This window comes from Cibotium barometz, chromosome 49 (genome assembly GCF_041138505.1).
Source record: "Cibotium barometz isolate CiBa-2024 chromosome 49, ASM4113850v1, whole genome shotgun sequence".
Taxonomy (NCBI): domain Eukaryota; kingdom Viridiplantae; phylum Streptophyta; class Polypodiopsida; order Cyatheales; family Cibotiaceae; genus Cibotium; species Cibotium barometz.
In genome coordinates this window covers 25873485-25889498 of record NC_141094.1, presented here as the reverse complement: position 1 = coordinate 25889498, position 16014 = coordinate 25873485, and the positions used below count along the sequence as shown (strand labels likewise).

At 42.2% G+C, this 16014-nt stretch overlaps 1 protein-coding gene across 8 annotated transcripts; it reads left to right on the top strand.

Moving 5' to 3' along the window:
* Window positions 1-8559: 8559 nt before the first annotated feature.
* LOC147610434 (sugar transport protein MST4-like) lies at window positions 8560-15252 on the top strand. Of its 8 annotated transcripts, none has more exons than XM_086786072.1 (5): window positions 8560-8816; window positions 9310-9425; window positions 9519-9838; window positions 13803-14429; window positions 14522-15252. In XM_086786072.1, exons 1-5 carry the CDS (start codon window positions 8803-8805, stop codon window positions 14981-14983), a joined length of 1539 nt encoding a protein of 512 aa, XP_086642198.1. In that variant the 5' UTR covers window positions 8560-8802; the 3' UTR covers window positions 14984-15252. The 8 variants fall into 8 exon arrangements, with proteins under 8 accessions (XP_086642198.1, XP_086642197.1, XP_086642201.1 ...); XM_086786071.1 differs by having other exon boundaries at window positions 9307-9425; XM_086786075.1 differs by having other exon boundaries at window positions 8560-8848.
* Window positions 15253-16014: the final 762 nt, after the last annotated feature.

Genomic DNA, 16014 nt, shown 5'->3' with positions numbered 1-16014 from the left:
TCTTCCCTTTATAATATTGGACATTTCTCCCGTCCACTTACTATCCCCCACCAAAGCCCATCTTTTATGAGAATAAACTTAAGTTTTGCTTGCCATGTATGGAAACCTTCACCATTAAATTTACCTACTATGAGCTGACATGGTTTCCTTATGGGGATGGGAAGGTCTTTACAATGGGTTTACCCAAAGCCAGTGTCTATTCCCTTAAAGAAGTGGAAGTATGCACTTGATGAAGTGATTAATACTTCCCAAATTCAAAAAGCTACAAACCAAAAAATACCCTAATTTGGCAAATTAATTTGGAGTACAAAACTAAGGTAAATTGTGATTTTGATGATGCAAAAGCATTTCACAAGAACCCTTAATGATTATAAAAAATGATTGTAATTAGCACCCTTAATGATTATAAAAATTGATTGTAATTAGCACTAATTACCTTGTTAACAAAGGTAATTTTCTACTAACAGAGAAATAATGATTTGATAATTAAAGATTCAATGATTGTTGTTTATCTTCAACAAATCCATGTATACATCCTCTAGGCTACAATGTTAGGTTAGAGCTTGTAGTTTTATATAAGGGTAGGGATACAACAAGTGGGCTTAAACACAAGGTGAGAGGGGTTGCCTCTTTCATCAACTTAGAAGAGTCTTTTCAATGATTTGCCTCCTTCTTTTGAAGCCCCTTCATTTAGCTCTTCTTTTTTCATGATGTTTGCTTAAGGATTGTTTGGAGTCTTCTTCTTACTTCAACAACATTTCTCTATGTGGCTTGGCTTCACCACAAAAGTTGCACTTCACTCTGGCTCTTGGTCCCTTGGTTGTAGTGTGATGAAGATCCACCTACTTTGGACTTTGAGTCTCTTTTCTTCTTCGATTAAGGCTCCTTTAATGCTGATGAAGGTTGGGTCAGGTAGGTTCTTCAAGAAGGTAGCCACCAATGGGCTGAATGCTTCAAAGGTCATGATTTTGAGAATGATTGCTATGGCATCCTCATTGAGTCTCTTTTATTCTTCAATCAAGGCTCCTTCAATGCCAGTGAAAGGTTGGGTCAAGTAGGTTCTTCAAGGTTAGCCACCAATAGGCTAAATGCTTTCCAAGGTCATGCTTTTGAGAAGGATTGCTATGGCATCCTCTCCTGTTCCACTGGAAACCTAACACATGAAATTTGTTGTACATAACATTTTTTATTTTATTTAAATATGTTTGGAGTGAATCACTCTCTTTGATGTCCAACCCAAAAAGTTGAAACTTTTAGACTTATTTTGGAGTTCTTTTGTCTGGCACCAAATAGATTCTCTAGTTCATCCCACACTCCTTTAGAATTATCTTCTGATGCAATATGATGGATGAAACTATCACCTAGAGCTAATGCAATGATGGATTGAGCTCTCTTATCTCTTCCTAGCCAAAATCATTTTCTTCCCCTTTTAATCTTAGATATTTCTCCCTTCCACTTACTATCCCTTGAAGCCCATCTTTCATGAGAACAAACTTAAGTTTACCACGTATGGAAACCGTCACCATTAAATTTATCTACAAAAGTAGAAATATGCATTTAATGTGATTAATACTTCCCATATTTAAAAATTGTAAACCAAAAAACCTTGATTTGGGAGAGTAATTTGGAGTACTAAATCGAGGGCCAACTTATGATTTTGATGATGCACAAGTTTTTAGAAACACCCCAATGGTAAAGTAAAACCCTCAATGACTTTAAAAATTGATTATCTTGTTAACGTAGGTGATTTTTTACTAACAGAAGCATTAATTATGTTGTTAACATAGGTTATTTTTTACTAACAGAAGCATTAATTATGTTGTTAACATAGGTAATTTTTTACTAACAGATCATAGAATGATTTGGCAATTAAAGCTTCAATGGTTGTTGTTTTTTACCAAAAGCTTGAGAGTATGATGAGAAATGGGAAAATTTATCCCCTCTTGGTGGCTGGATTTTTGTCAATGTATGCACACTTTTGAACCCCTTGATTTGATTAATGTTGGCCTCCTTTGATGTGTTATAGCTCCTTGAGATGTTGTACACCAACTTGAAGTTGTGCCTTCTTGTAGTGGATGAACCATAACACTTGATTCTTGATGATTTTGGAGCTTGGAAAAAGAGGAAAAAAGTACAATCATTTTACTAATCTAACCTATCCTAGGGTGCATAGATACTAAAGGGATGATGGGTGTAGCTTTGATACCAACTTGAGATTTGCATGTAGAGAACTAGGCACCCCATGTCCAACCTTTAGCATGACCCCATGCTATTGTGCACCTATCCTAGATGTAAATAGCCTGGATCTACATCAAGTTGTCCAAATGGGATAGCAAAGTCGGAGTTGATTATGGGAGTGGGGGATTTTGATATAAACCTAGACTTAGCTTAATGAGCCCCTCCATAGCCTCTTCCAAAGCATAATGCAAGATCCAAGGCCACCACCAAAGATTCCAACATAGAATGTGCACAAAAACTATTGGTTAAATGGAGACGAGAAAATACAAGCCATCCTAATATTCCAAGATGGCCCAAATAGAGTTGGATAATACAAATGTAATGAAAATCTTAAAGAGATTATAGATGTTAATATGAGAGCATAATAGAAAGAATGGAGGGCAAAATCATATGAAGAAGCTCTATCTCTAAGGAGGGTAAAGGGAGTAAAGGATAAGTTTTATATTCTTATATGATGTTCGCAAAGGGCTGCTGTTAGCTTATGTTCCCAGTCTGTTTGACTTGCTTCCAAGTATCCCTTTTGCTCAAGGAAATATCCAATAAACACACATTTTTCAGCTTTTGGATCCAGCTTAGTTCTCAGCTCATCTGGCACATGCACATATGCAATGCATCCAAAAACTTTCAGATGAGACAAATCAGGTTTTCTGCCAGTAAACCTCTCCTCTGGAGTTACATCATGTATGACTGCAGTTGGAGTCCTGTTCATGATGTAAACTGCTATAGAAACAGCCTCAGCCCAATAGCTATGTGGCATATTCTTCTCTTCCATCAATGCTCACGCAATCTCAGCAATGTGCCTGTTTTTTCGCTCAACAACTCCATTTTGTTGCGGAGTGTATCTACATGTGAACTGTCTCCGAATACCATTCTTTTTCAAAAATTCAGAGAACTCATTGGAGAAGTACTCTCCCCCTCCATCTGACCTTAGGCACTTTACATATTTTCTTGTTTGCTTTTCAACCATAACTCTGAAATTCTGAAAGTGAGTGAACACCTCACTCTTCTCCTTCATGAAGTATACCCACACTTTCCTTGTGTGGTCATCAATAAACGTCACATAATACTTGTAGCCTCCCATAGATATGGTCTTTGTAGGACCCCATACATCTGAATGCACAACATCTAGTGCATTTCTGCTCACATATCTGATACGTGGAAATACATGCTTTGTTTACTTCCCAAATTGGCATGCTTCACATATTCTCTGCATACCTTCCACTTTAAATTTTGGCAGCCCTGTCACAATTCCTTTAGTCTGCATAGACTTCAATCTCTGCACATTCACATGTCCAATCCTTTTATGCCAAATGTCTGTGTCTGCAACAATTCCTGAACCATTTGCAAACATCGCAGCACTCACTTCAGGCATGTTTACATTTAACGTAAACATTCTGCCCACTCTATTGCCTTTTGCAACCAACCTGCACTTGTCTTTAAAGTCTTCAATATAACAACCATCAGGGTTAAACCGAACCTGCAAACCCTGCTCAATCATCTGGCCAACTGAAACCAGATTCTTTGTTATGTTCGTCGGTACATGAAGTACATCTGCAAGGTACTTCACTTTGCCATCCTGCATAGACAATGGCACATCTCCAACATGGGCAATTGGATGAGAAGTGTCATCCCCTATTTCCACAAAACCTGGTCTTTCCGGGTTTTTCATCTCCTTGAACCACTCCCCATGACTTGTCATGTGGTTCAAAGCACCTGAATCAACATACCATACATCATCTTTTTGTGCTACTTCAACATTTTCAGACATGGCATTCATGACATGCTGCATAACAAACAACCTTTCATTATCCTCATTGTTTCTGCTTGAGGATGCATAGTTGTTTTGCTGCAATTTCTTATTTTGCATGTCAGCCTGCTTCTTATAATATTCTGCCTGCACATGTCCAGGCTTACCATAATAAAAGCATCCACGTGCATCATTTTATTGCCTTTGCCAATTTCCACGGCCTCTTTGACTCCCCCTGCCTCTAAATTGGCCTCTTCCACCTGTGTGTTGTTGTTGTTGTTGTTGTGAATTCTGGGACTGTTGTTGTTGCTGCTGCTGGCCATAATTCTGATTACCTGTTCGGCCACCTCCTTGACCGCGTCTACGGCCTCCTCTACCTCGTCCTCTTCCTGAACTTGTGTAGAAGGCCTATTGCTCTGAACTGGCAAGAATGTGCGGGTATGCATGTAGATCCTTTACAAACATAGATCCTTTGCAAACGTGCATTTAGAGAGACTTTTTTTGGACACAAATGTGCATATTGCAGACACATGGGTGAATTTATGTAGGAGAATATGTTCAAAGCAATTTTCTATGAGTATGTGCATGGCTAGAACTTTGGGTATGTGCATATGCATTGCTTTATGAGCTTGTGTGGCTATCAAAAAGTTGTATGTATATGTAGGCACATAGACAAACATGCTACAGTTTTGGCGATTGGCCACGTAACGTGTTAATTCTAAATGTATTTAATGCATTCAAAGAGAATTATTCCCAATTAAGGCTCTTTATGGTCCAAATTTGTACGTAGAGAACATATAGCAAAGTTTATAGGTTTTTTTCCTTAATCATAGTAATTAATAATCCTTAGTTACCCTTCATTCCTTTAAATTTTAATTTAATAGTGTTGATTCCCTCCTAACTTACCAAATGACATAGACAATGCATGGTTATGATGCTATAAGTTCCAAGCATGAGGTGAAAAACATAAGCCAAAGGATCCTAAGAGCAACATATGGTGATCACATGTGCCATAGCATGGCACGTACTTAATAAGTGTCCATAGGAAGTACTAATCATTCACAGTGAGAAGAGTGGCCATGCATACAAGGTATATTGCTACCCTTGATACCTTCCTCCACCCCTCTTCCCCCCACCACCACACACTCCTTGTGTAACATACCCCTCTTCACTAATAAAGAAATGTCCATGTAATAGATAAATTTATGAGTTTTTATGGTATAAAAATCAATGACTTTATTATTTGAGTCATTTCTACTTAGAATCTTCAAATTTTGAGTCCAAATTTGGAATTTGTGTGCGATTTTACCTTAATATAGGATTTTACAGCATCCAAAACGGACATCGGATCAAGCTTATACGCAAATTTCAGTCATTTTTAGTTAAAAAGCGACGACCTTTAAACCTTTATAAATGCACGATCGGGCGTCTGATTGACGAACGGTCTGCACCCCAATGACCAGGAGAACATCCCAGACAAAAAAAAACCCCCTGGCAGTCTGGCACGTAAATCGAGGCCAAGGTCCCAAATTTGGGGACCCCGTCCCAAAATTTGGACCGTACACACTTACCAGGATGCCCGTACGATGGCCGCACAAGAACCAAAGGACGGCCGCCCACTGTGTGGTCCACACGTACTGCTACGTGGACACCCATGCTGCCCCCTGACCAGATAAGAAGGTACATGCATACCACTCCTTTCCCTGTTAACCGACACCGTACCTTTCCCCCTGAGCCATGCAGGCCACTGATCTACAGCCTTTGCTGGTACACTGTCCTTTCGTCCTTACTTTGCGTAGCGCCCATACCCGTACCCCACAGTTATATAAATCCCCGGGGTGCTCCATGGACAACACGCATTTTTGCGTAGTTTATGCTCTGTTGTGCCGCCGTTCGTACCGCCGCCTGTCCCAGTGCAGTCCAGTGCAGTGTACTTGCTGTTGTACAGCCACCCCTCTCCACACCCCCTCATTTGCCACTTTTCAGATAAGGCAATTTTCCTCTATCCCCCTCATTTGCCACTTTTCAGATAAGGCAATTTTCCTCTATGCAACTCTTCTCCCCCCACCACCCCCCAACCTCCCCCCTCCCCCCCGTGTGAAGTGACTTACAACAGCCCTTGTCCCTTCAGCAAAACGTTTTTGTGTTAAGGACATCTCACAATTCCCCCCCCATTTGCGTGGACTTTAGTAAAAGGTTTTAGCCTTAAGAGAGGGTTCATGCGCTGTGGTCTTTTGCTCATACAGTGAGCAAACGATCTCAGAATTGAGATCTGGAGCGTTTCGACCGCGACAACGAGCCCTACAAGATGACGTCCAAGATGGCCCCTTCTCGAAAACGTCAAAAAGCCTCGGGAGAAGCGTGCACCAAACAAGATTAGAGAAGATGCTCCCGTAATTCTTCCTTTACAAGCTCCTCAAGGAAATGGTGGCCAGGTTAGCTTGGTTATCTTTTAAAGAAGAGTTTTTTTTAAATATTAGTGTTAATAAATGTGTATCTTTTCCTTTTAAAATAATAACATAAAATTGTATGAAGTTACGAATTGAGTGATGCTGTATTCAATGAATTGCATTGAAATTGTTATCTTTAAAGAGTGCAAGTTTTTCCTGGCCTCGACGCTAACTCTGTTCCGTGCTTGTGTAGCCAAGCGGCATCGTTAGCAAAGCTCGGGAATGGCCCAAGGTATCCCTCATACCATTGGGAGAATAAGGTTCTCCGATTGAGGCTAGAGATTATGATGTTGTCTAGTTTTGAGGGCCCAAGCTACTGCGGTGAATAAGCCCACCCTAGTGTGCAGACATCCCTCTGAGGGGCGGGAGGATCGAGCGATGGAGCCTGGTGACAGGCCGGCTTGAGTCCTCGCCAGTGGCCGGGAGGATCGAGCGATGGAGCCTAGCGACAGGCCAGCTTGAGTCCTCGCCAGCGGCCAGCGGCTTGAGTCCTCGCCAGCGGCGGCCGACGATGAGGTGTATGGTCCCGTAGGGTTTTGCCCAGCATGTAGAGGCTGGAAGGCCGAATTCTAGATCATCAGCAGTATAAAAGAAAAAGAATAAGAGAGCCGATTTGGCTTGTATGGAATTGATTCATGTATAAACTTTTTTTTTATAAATCTTGTCTTTGGCATTATTGTATTGTGGAAAAAGACTGTTTTAACAAACCTTGTGAAAAGGACCTTAATTAAGGAACATGTTTATTTATGTCAAACAGTGTGGTAGGATTAATTAGAAAACAAATTGACGCGTGAGTAGAGTGGAAAGTGGGAGGATGGAATGCCCCAACGGTACCATCCTATGGACGGGTGGACTCGATTAGTCGGGTAGCCAACAGATTAAGTGAAAGCCCTATGCTAGATAAATAGGTTCTTGGGTAACTCTATTCTAGAAGACTAGGCCAGCGGCTGTGCCTTGCATGGATGAGGAAAAAAGCGTTGCCTCTAGAAATGAAGTCTTGTAGTTACCCAATTTATGATCAATTACCCTATGGGTGATTTGATTTTTAGAAGATCATGCTCCCCCTGTGGGATAGGACTAGGTCTTACCTATGAATCGTATCCTTGAATCTCTACTTGGTCAAGGCGTCGATGAATAGGAAATTTTCTCCAAGTTAAGACTTAGTGGACTATCTTAAGTGTTTCCCCTATTTTAGAAGGGGGGGAGCCTTACAATTGGTATTAGAGCCGATCTTAGCTCCTAGGAATTGCCATTTAAGGATTGTTTTACAATGAATGTTTTACCTAACATAATGCTAATTAATAAAAACATCCTACTAAAAAAATAAGTTGAATTGATGTTTGAATGATTGTAGGAAGAGGAAGATGCCTACTCGAAGTTTCTAGTTTTCCAATGCATCTTCGAGACACTCCTCAAATTTCGAGTTTCGTGACACCATGGTGCAGATACTAGAGAAGATGTCCCTCCCTCATTTCTCTCGTATTGAAAGAGGATGGGGTAGAGATTTCTGGGGTCGTGGGCTGAGATATTTCTTCATCCGAGCAGATCGAATTGGAAACCTTACCACAAACCTAAAGTGGATTTGTTGGATTGAAAAGTTGAAGATGATCTATTTATTTTGGTTCGTCGCGGTACCCCCAGGGCCGACACCTCTGTGACTATAGATGGGATTCGCATATCTCAGGATCGCTGGGTGTATGACCAAGTGATGCAGGTCTTACCTGCTGACAGAGTAGCTGCGTTGGGACCTACCCCAACCCAGAGTCTACCACCCTTACCATCAGTTTTTAGAGTCTTAGAAACTACAACAGAACCCCTATATTTCACCTATGTGGACCGCTCTACCCTTATGTCATAGTCAAGCTTAGGAATTTCCCTTGATGGCAAATAAGACTAATTATATTAGTCTTAGATCTTTGTAATAAAACTCATCCTTGTAAATATTTGGAAATAAAATGATTTCAATGTTTTACTCTCCAAAATAAGCGTTGCGCAAGTATGAATCTTGTAATCTTAAAATTGTTTTTACAATGATGGCCGAATGCCTTTGGATTAAGTAAGCATTTAACTTGACCATAGTTACTATAAAACTTTATCCCAAAACAGGTCTCTCTCTCTCTCTCTCTCTCTCTCTCTCTCTCTCCCGTGCTACGGGCGATCACAGCCGTGAGGTAACTATAACATCTTCTGTAATGATAATTTACGACGTGGAGCTGTAGAAGTGACGAGCGTTTGTGTCGGAGAGTTGTTGACAGAAGGAAAACCATCCGACAGTGCATCTTCGACAGAGAGATGGCCTGCACTTTTTCGCAACTCTGCATATTTTCCTCGAACTCGCAGAAAGACAAACCTGCGGCCCATGTGTAGATGACTTCGCACAGGTTCCCCATGCTCATCTCCCACAAACCCCCGAGTATTTCTTCTTATATGGGCACTTATCAGAAGCAAGCATCATCATCTTCTTTCTCTCTCCACACACACACACAGATTAGCTCTTTTCTGTTGCCTTGTGTTTCTTGAGGTGGGTATTTCTGCAACAACATTTTGATGTATGTTTTTGGGTAATCTATGTCCATGAGCCATTTTTGTTACATGCGTCTTACACCTGCCCCTCGCATTGTTGTTTATCAATCTCCTCTCTCTCTCTCTCTCTCTCTCTCTCTCTCTCTCTCAAAAGAATTCTTTCTTTGAAGGATAGTTTCAGAATAGGCCCGAGTCCTATTGAGTTTTCTGCGGGATGAATTGATTATCATTTGGTTGATGGTCCCTTGGAAGCATCCGTTGAAGTGAGGATTATATTAGTTGTCATTATGCTGTCCTTATAGCATAATCTGAAGCTTAACCTACGTTGTGCTTTTCTTCTTTCATTAGCAGTATGGACAAAGGAGAAGAAAAGCAGGATGGAGGGCATGTCACCATCTACGTCATCCTATCGAGCATCGTGGCTGCGAGCGCGGGCCTGATGTTTGGTTATTCCATCGGCATTTCCGGTTGGTTCTGTCTTACATGAAGTAAAACTTTTTTCTGCCATGTTTCTTGTATGCCAGCATCATTTCTTGCTTTATTCTTGATCTTCTGAGCAGGTGGAGTAGCATCAATGGACAGTTTTCTCTTGTACTTCTTTCCAACAGTGTATGAAAAGAAACAAGAAGCTTCTGAGAGCAATTACTGCAAATTTAGTGATCAACTTTTGCAAGTTTTCACATCTTCTATGTACATAGCTGGATTGCTAGCAACATTTGCAGCTTCACAGACAACACAGAAGCTTGGACGGCGGCCAACAATGCTTACTGCTGGTTGCTTTTATATAGTGGGTGTTGCTCTCACGACCTTGGCACAAAATCTTGCCATGCTTATATTGGGCCGCATTGTGTTAGGATGTGGGGTCGGGTTTGGCAACCAGGTATGTTCGTGGTCCCCTTGTTTGTGCAACTTCATTTTCAACCTAATTTGTGCTTTTGCATTAATTGCAATCACATTTTGGTTGGCACCCTATTGTTGCTCACGCACCCTGCCTCACAATTTAGCCTGTGTTGTCTCTTTATTGATTAGGGCTCCATTATGGCTGATTCTTTCCTAAAACCCTACCCTAAAAAATAGCCTAGCAAGACACACGCAGATGATCCATGTGGCACACCCATATCACCCTTGAGACCAACAGGCAGCATCATGCTAGGGGCTCTTTCTAGATCCGGGGTCTATCAATGTCGAAAAAACGAGCTCCAATACGAGAGCCCACATGTTTGTGTGTATGTAAAATTGTGTGAGCTTGAGTGGTTTGAGAATGGTGCAAAATGAGAATATTTTGATTGGGTCATTATAGGCGAGTATGATTTTTGGTGAGAAGGTTCTAGAGGGTGTGAATTAGATGAGCCATACAGCCTATAAAATCTTGTATTTGGCAATGCATTAATATTGGAAAAAACTTTTGGTAGATCACTTTGTTGAAATCATCCACACCACCTCATTCCCACGACTGCTTCTCTTCTCTCTCTTAGTCCTTTGCTATGGATCCCTTTCATCCTACTGGAAGCTTTCCACATTTTTTCACTCCCACCATGTTCACAAACCCTCAAGACTTATTTGATTGTGTATGACCTCATCCACAGTGTCTAAGGCCCCAGGGTGGAGTCAAAGTCTGTTCTTTGTCAGATCACCATAGATTGCTTCAAGACTTGCTTACTGCTGATCCAGATTCAGAAGCAAAACTGCACCAGGCAGCAGCTTTGGCAGTACACCTGGCTGGGTGGGTTCTTCCTCATCCCGAGCATCTCTAGAAGACCTTTACCTGTACTGGCATGGAGAGTGCATCTGCTCTCTGGGCTTTTTTACAGAAAGTGCCACAGGGATCACGGCATGCCAATGGTTTCTTTTAGCAGCATTAGGAGCTCGTTGAGAATGATCCAAGGACTGCACTCAATGAGAACATGCAAGCAGGTTTTATAGGATCTTTTTGGAGGAAATCATCCATATGATCCCGAAGGAAGTCAAGATGGGCAAGAGATTTGACATTGGTATACAAGATTCTGGCCAAGTCCATCAGCCTTTGCTTTCGGTTCCCCCTCCAAGTTATTATCCATGGGACCCATACTTGCTTCATTTAAGCTAGGAGTATGCTGGATTAATATCTTCACCTTCTGAGAGGTCACAGCGACAGTGAAGGCTTCAGGACAAGACCTGGCTAGACTTTGAGAAGGCAAAGGACAAAGCAGATTGGGCCTTTTTGCATGATGTTACACATGGGTTTTATGGAGCCACGGGTTGAAGGGGTCTGCCCCTCTACTCAACAGCACACAAGGAGGTTCTCATTCAAGGCGTGAAAGGGTTGAGCTTTTCCACCTCTTGCTATAATCACCAGAACTGCCCCATGCTCTTATCTCTTCCTGTTCTTGGCGGAAGCTGGAAACAACCTTCTGGTAGCACCAGACCTAGGACTTTAAGAATTGTGTCAGCCCCCTAGGAGCTCCTTCACTGGTAACTTCAGGCAATTTGCAGCTGCCACCGAGGTTTATGTGTGTGTTTTAGGATCAATTGGGAAAAGTCGTGCGAGTCATCAAATCTCCTCTTTCAGCATGGGAAGAAGAGATTGACCTTCCCTGGAAACCCAGCAGACTTCGGTGTGACTAGTTTCTTTGTTTACAAGATTTTCCTTGTGTCTACATTCATAGCACTTTTTGGTTGATCCAGATTCCAAATACTCTACTTGTTGAAATAAGGTGGAGCCATCCAGGCATCTCTGTTTTGGGGCCAATGATGTGAATGAAAAGATGCCAGTTCAGCGAGCCATTGCTGGAGTGTGGTCTTGTGAGACTCTGCCAAAGTATAACTGTTGATGTTCTGGATGAGGATTGTCAAGAGTATGTGGTCTTGTTCAGTAGGGGTAGGGGCCCAAGATTGCCACTAAAGTTTCCTTTTTGCTTTCCTGTTCACTTGGCATTCCACAGCGTGCTGCAGTTTAGAATGGAACATCGGCAGTGACTCCTTTCCTGCACCTCGTCTTGTTTCAAGCACGTCTCTTTACTGGAGGGAAGGGGGAAGGTTTACAAGTCCCGTTGAGCTGTTTGATCCCCCTGATACTGGTCTTGTATGCATTTTAAGATTGTGCTATCAGTTGGATACCACCCAATCTGGGTGGTCAGTGGGTGCCGACCAGTCAGTCCTTAGGGCGGCCTAAAGTGACCTATGCGTATGTAACAAGTGGGCACACAATATGGGTTTTTTGAGCTTGGACAGATGGCATACCCAAAAGGGGTAGGAGGGTTTCTATGTGTAGAAGCCTATGCGTGTATGTGGTAGTGGTAGATAAGGGTATAAATTTGAGGGCTTCCCCACATGAGGCTATAGAAAGTCCACATTTGTTGCATATAAAACAGTAATTCTCAAGGGGTCATGCATGCCTACACCATACGTACTTGGTGTCTATGGGGTAGGTGTATGTCATGTAGACTGTCATCTTGTCTCTAGATGCCATTTCGCTATGAGATACGGGGCAGCTTCCATTCTCTTGAGGGAGGAAGAATGTGAGGCCTCAATGTATGGCGTAGGTCTCAATGGCTGCCTAAGGCTGGCTTCAAGGTCTAAATCACACATCTATATGTGTAGAGGTAAGCTTTGACCTCCTAGACTAGCCATTCTTTCCTCTTTTAACCTTGTTCTTGGCTTGCAAGTCTCTTGGCTAAGGAGCTCTCTTTTCTCTCAGGTCTCTAGCATATGGGACCCCTTAGTCTAAAAGTCAGCATGACTTTGAGATATCTTCAGCTGACAGAGTTCAAAATTAAACTTGCATTAATATTTCATAGAAAATGTAATTGTGAGTTTTTTTGGGTGCAAGTAATTTGGAAGTATAGCACTCATCAAGGCGGTCACGAGATCAGAGATGTCTGGGATTATACGTACTAGAGCAGCTGAGACATCATATAAGAGATAGACCACTTGAGGCAGCAGGCCAAGAGGCGGGGCACCACTTTGACATCCATCACAAATTTCTGTGGGACCCCCGAGCAGGTGATTTTGTTTTTTTGAGCTGGGGTCACCCCCCAGGTGATTGTGACAGAGACTCAGCCCACGTGACATCAGAGGAGACACAAACACCCTAGACGAGACACCTGAGCTCATCATCGAGATCTGCTAGCTCCTCGTATATGTGGAGTCACCAGGGACCGTGCACAGTCCCTTTAAAGAGCTAGATGCCCCAGCCCTCCGAGATCCAGCTCACGTGACATTGGAGGAGACACAAACACCCTAGACGAGACACCTGAGCTCATCATCGAGATCTGCTAGCTCCTCGTATGTATGGAGTCACCAGGGACCGTGCACAGCCCATGCGACATCAGAGGAGACACAAACACCCTAGATGAGACACCTGAGCTCATCATCAAGATCTGCTAGCTCCTGGTATATGTGGAGTCACCAGGGACCGTGCACAGTCCCTTTAAAGAGCTAGATGCCCTGGCCCTCCGAGATCCAGCTCATTCTCACGTCAGCTCCAAATCTCATCAGCTCTACATCCAGGACATTCTCCAGCGCCATGTAGTGGCATCTCCCCAGACAGTGGACATTGATTCCTTGTGTGTTGTCATTTAAGAGGATGGCACAAAATGAGTCCCATGGATTTCACAGAGGTATTCACGCAGGCCCATTTTTCCTTTGGGATTTTTTATGTTTCAATGTTTATGTTATGATCAGTTTACACATGAAAGATATGTTAACACTTTTGGTCTCATAGACCCATTGGGTTTTTAGTAGACATTATTAAATCTTTCTTTCTTTCTCTGGCTGTTAACAAAATAATTTTTGGTGCTTATAATTGGCAGCCACTTGCATGAATCTTGCAGCTAATTGCTTGTGAATGCTTTGGTTGAATCCAGGCAGCACCCATCTATCTCTCCGAGATGGCTCCCATGAAGCTAAGGGGTGGCTTAAACATTATGTTCCAGCTGAACATAACAATTGGCATTCTGTTTGCAAACCTTGTAAACTCAGGAACAACAAATTTGGATTTGTGGGGGTGGCGTCTTTCCTTTGGTATAGGTGCCATACCAGCAATTCTCTCAACTTTGGGCTGCTTACTGCTAGTGGAAACTCCTAATAGCCTTATTGAGCATGGCCTCTTGGATCAAGGGAAGAGCATCCTTATGAAGGTGAGGGGCACTCTTAATGTTGATGATGAGTTCAACGATCTAGTGAAGGCAAGTGAACTGGCTGCAGAGGTGACACACCCTTTCAGAAATTTGCTGAAAAGACAGAATTTGCCACCATTGGTGATTGGCATTATGCTCCAAGTCTTTCAACAAGTCAGTGGGATCAATGCCATCATGTTCTATTCCCCGGTGCTGTTGCAAACTCTGGGGTTCGGAAGTAATGCTGCCTTGTACTCGGCTGCAATCACGGGCACTGTTAATGTCTTGGCAACAGTAGTGTCAATTTTTGTCGTGGACCGATTTGGCCGAAAATTTCTTTTACTTTTAGCAGGAAGTCAAATGCTTATTGCACAGGTATGTTTATTAGTATCCCCATTGGCACTTTGCATGCTGTATGAACCTATCATACATTGTACTGACCTCCCACTCATGCTCTCTTATTGCAGGCTGTGATTGGAGCTCTTCTTGGACTAGGCCTTAAAGACACTGGAGGTCTTCCTCAGGCTGAGGCAATCATCATCGTGCTAATGATTTGCTTGTTTGTGCTTGCATTTGCATATTCATGGGGCTGTATGGGCTGGCTGATACCAAGCGAAACCTTTCCTTTGGAGGTTCGGTCTGCTGGTCTCAGTATAGTGGTGTGTGTGAACTTGCTATTTACCTTCCTCATGGCACAAGCTTTCCTTTCAATGCTATGTGCAATGAAGTATGTAATCTTCTTTCTCTTTGCTGTACTAGTGATTGTCATGTCAGCCTTCGTTTACTACTTTGTCCCTGAAACCAAGGGCATCCCAATTGATACCGCGGCCCAGCTTTGGAGGGAGCATTGGTTTTGGAAGAAGGTGGTTGGTGGAGATGTAGACAAAAACGAGGAACTTAATTCTGCTCTTTTAGAAATTGATGCTTAGAAGTTTGAATTATGGACATTTGCCTTTTGCCTCAGTGTGAAGGCTAGAAATAGATGTCACCACCATTTTTGATTGAGGCCAAGAAGGATTGTCTATCTCTTGTTCAGTATTAAGACATGTTGCATTGGCTTGCCTTGAGTGTTCCATCACACATTTTTAAGAGATTCCCTTGCCTCTGTTAGGTTCAAGGCACATTATTGAGCCATATTCTTTAAAAAATACAAGCATCTGACCTTTTGATTTTTTATGGATGAAATCTTCCAAGATCACTTTTTTCTGAACTGATCTTTCATTAATCATTCCACCACCACCAAGTGATACATAAGATAAAGTGGTGATTATGTGGAGTTATATTTGGTCTACTTTGGAATGGAATACTTAACTGTAATTGTCACAAAACACCTAGACAGTCTAAGCATGAGTCTCAACTGTCTACAGGAGCTCATTATAGAAGCTTCTTCACCACAAAATCAAGTTCAAATTTCTCTCTATTCACACGAATACAAGGAACAAACCTTCAGCTTTCCACCAAAGAAGGTAAATCCATGAAAGAAGGTAAATCCACTGAAAAAGGTAAATACATCACATGTGGAACAAACCTTCAGCTCCACCGAAGAAGGTGAATCCACCACGCCAACCAATTTCAAGAAATCTGAAAAGCATCAAAAGATGGTTGGAAAAGTAGTTGCTTATAGCTCAAGGCTAATATAAGGGTGGTAATCCAAGCTGGCTACCTCACTAACCCAAGCCGTGCACTCAATGTAAATTCCAAAAGTACAAAAAAGGTGAGTACCCAAATACCACTTCCACATCAATCCACAAGATCTTGACAACAACCTTTATCAGCTTAAATGACATTGTGGGTTCCAAAGAACTTGTTGCAAGCTCATGGATACTATGAAGGTAATGCTAAAATGTGATTCCAAATCCATAAGATCCCCTAAGATTGCACAAAATCATAAACCTTAATAGCAATGACACTAACTCCCGATCCAAAAGAGAAAAGATGGGTGCCCAGATGCCTACTCCAT

What these genes read in the sequence shown, in the direction of transcription:
- LOC147610434 (XM_086786071.1), top strand. An exon ending in TTATTCCATCGGCATTTCCG is followed by an intron (nt 9,426 to 9,518) that starts GTTGGTTCTGTC and finishes TCTTCTGAGCAG; the next exon opens with GTGGAGTAGCATCAATGGAC. An exon ending in GGGTCGGGTTTGGCAACCAG is followed by an intron (nt 9,839 to 13,802) that starts GTATGTTCGTGG and finishes GGTTGAATCCAG; the next exon opens with GCAGCACCCATCTATCTCTC.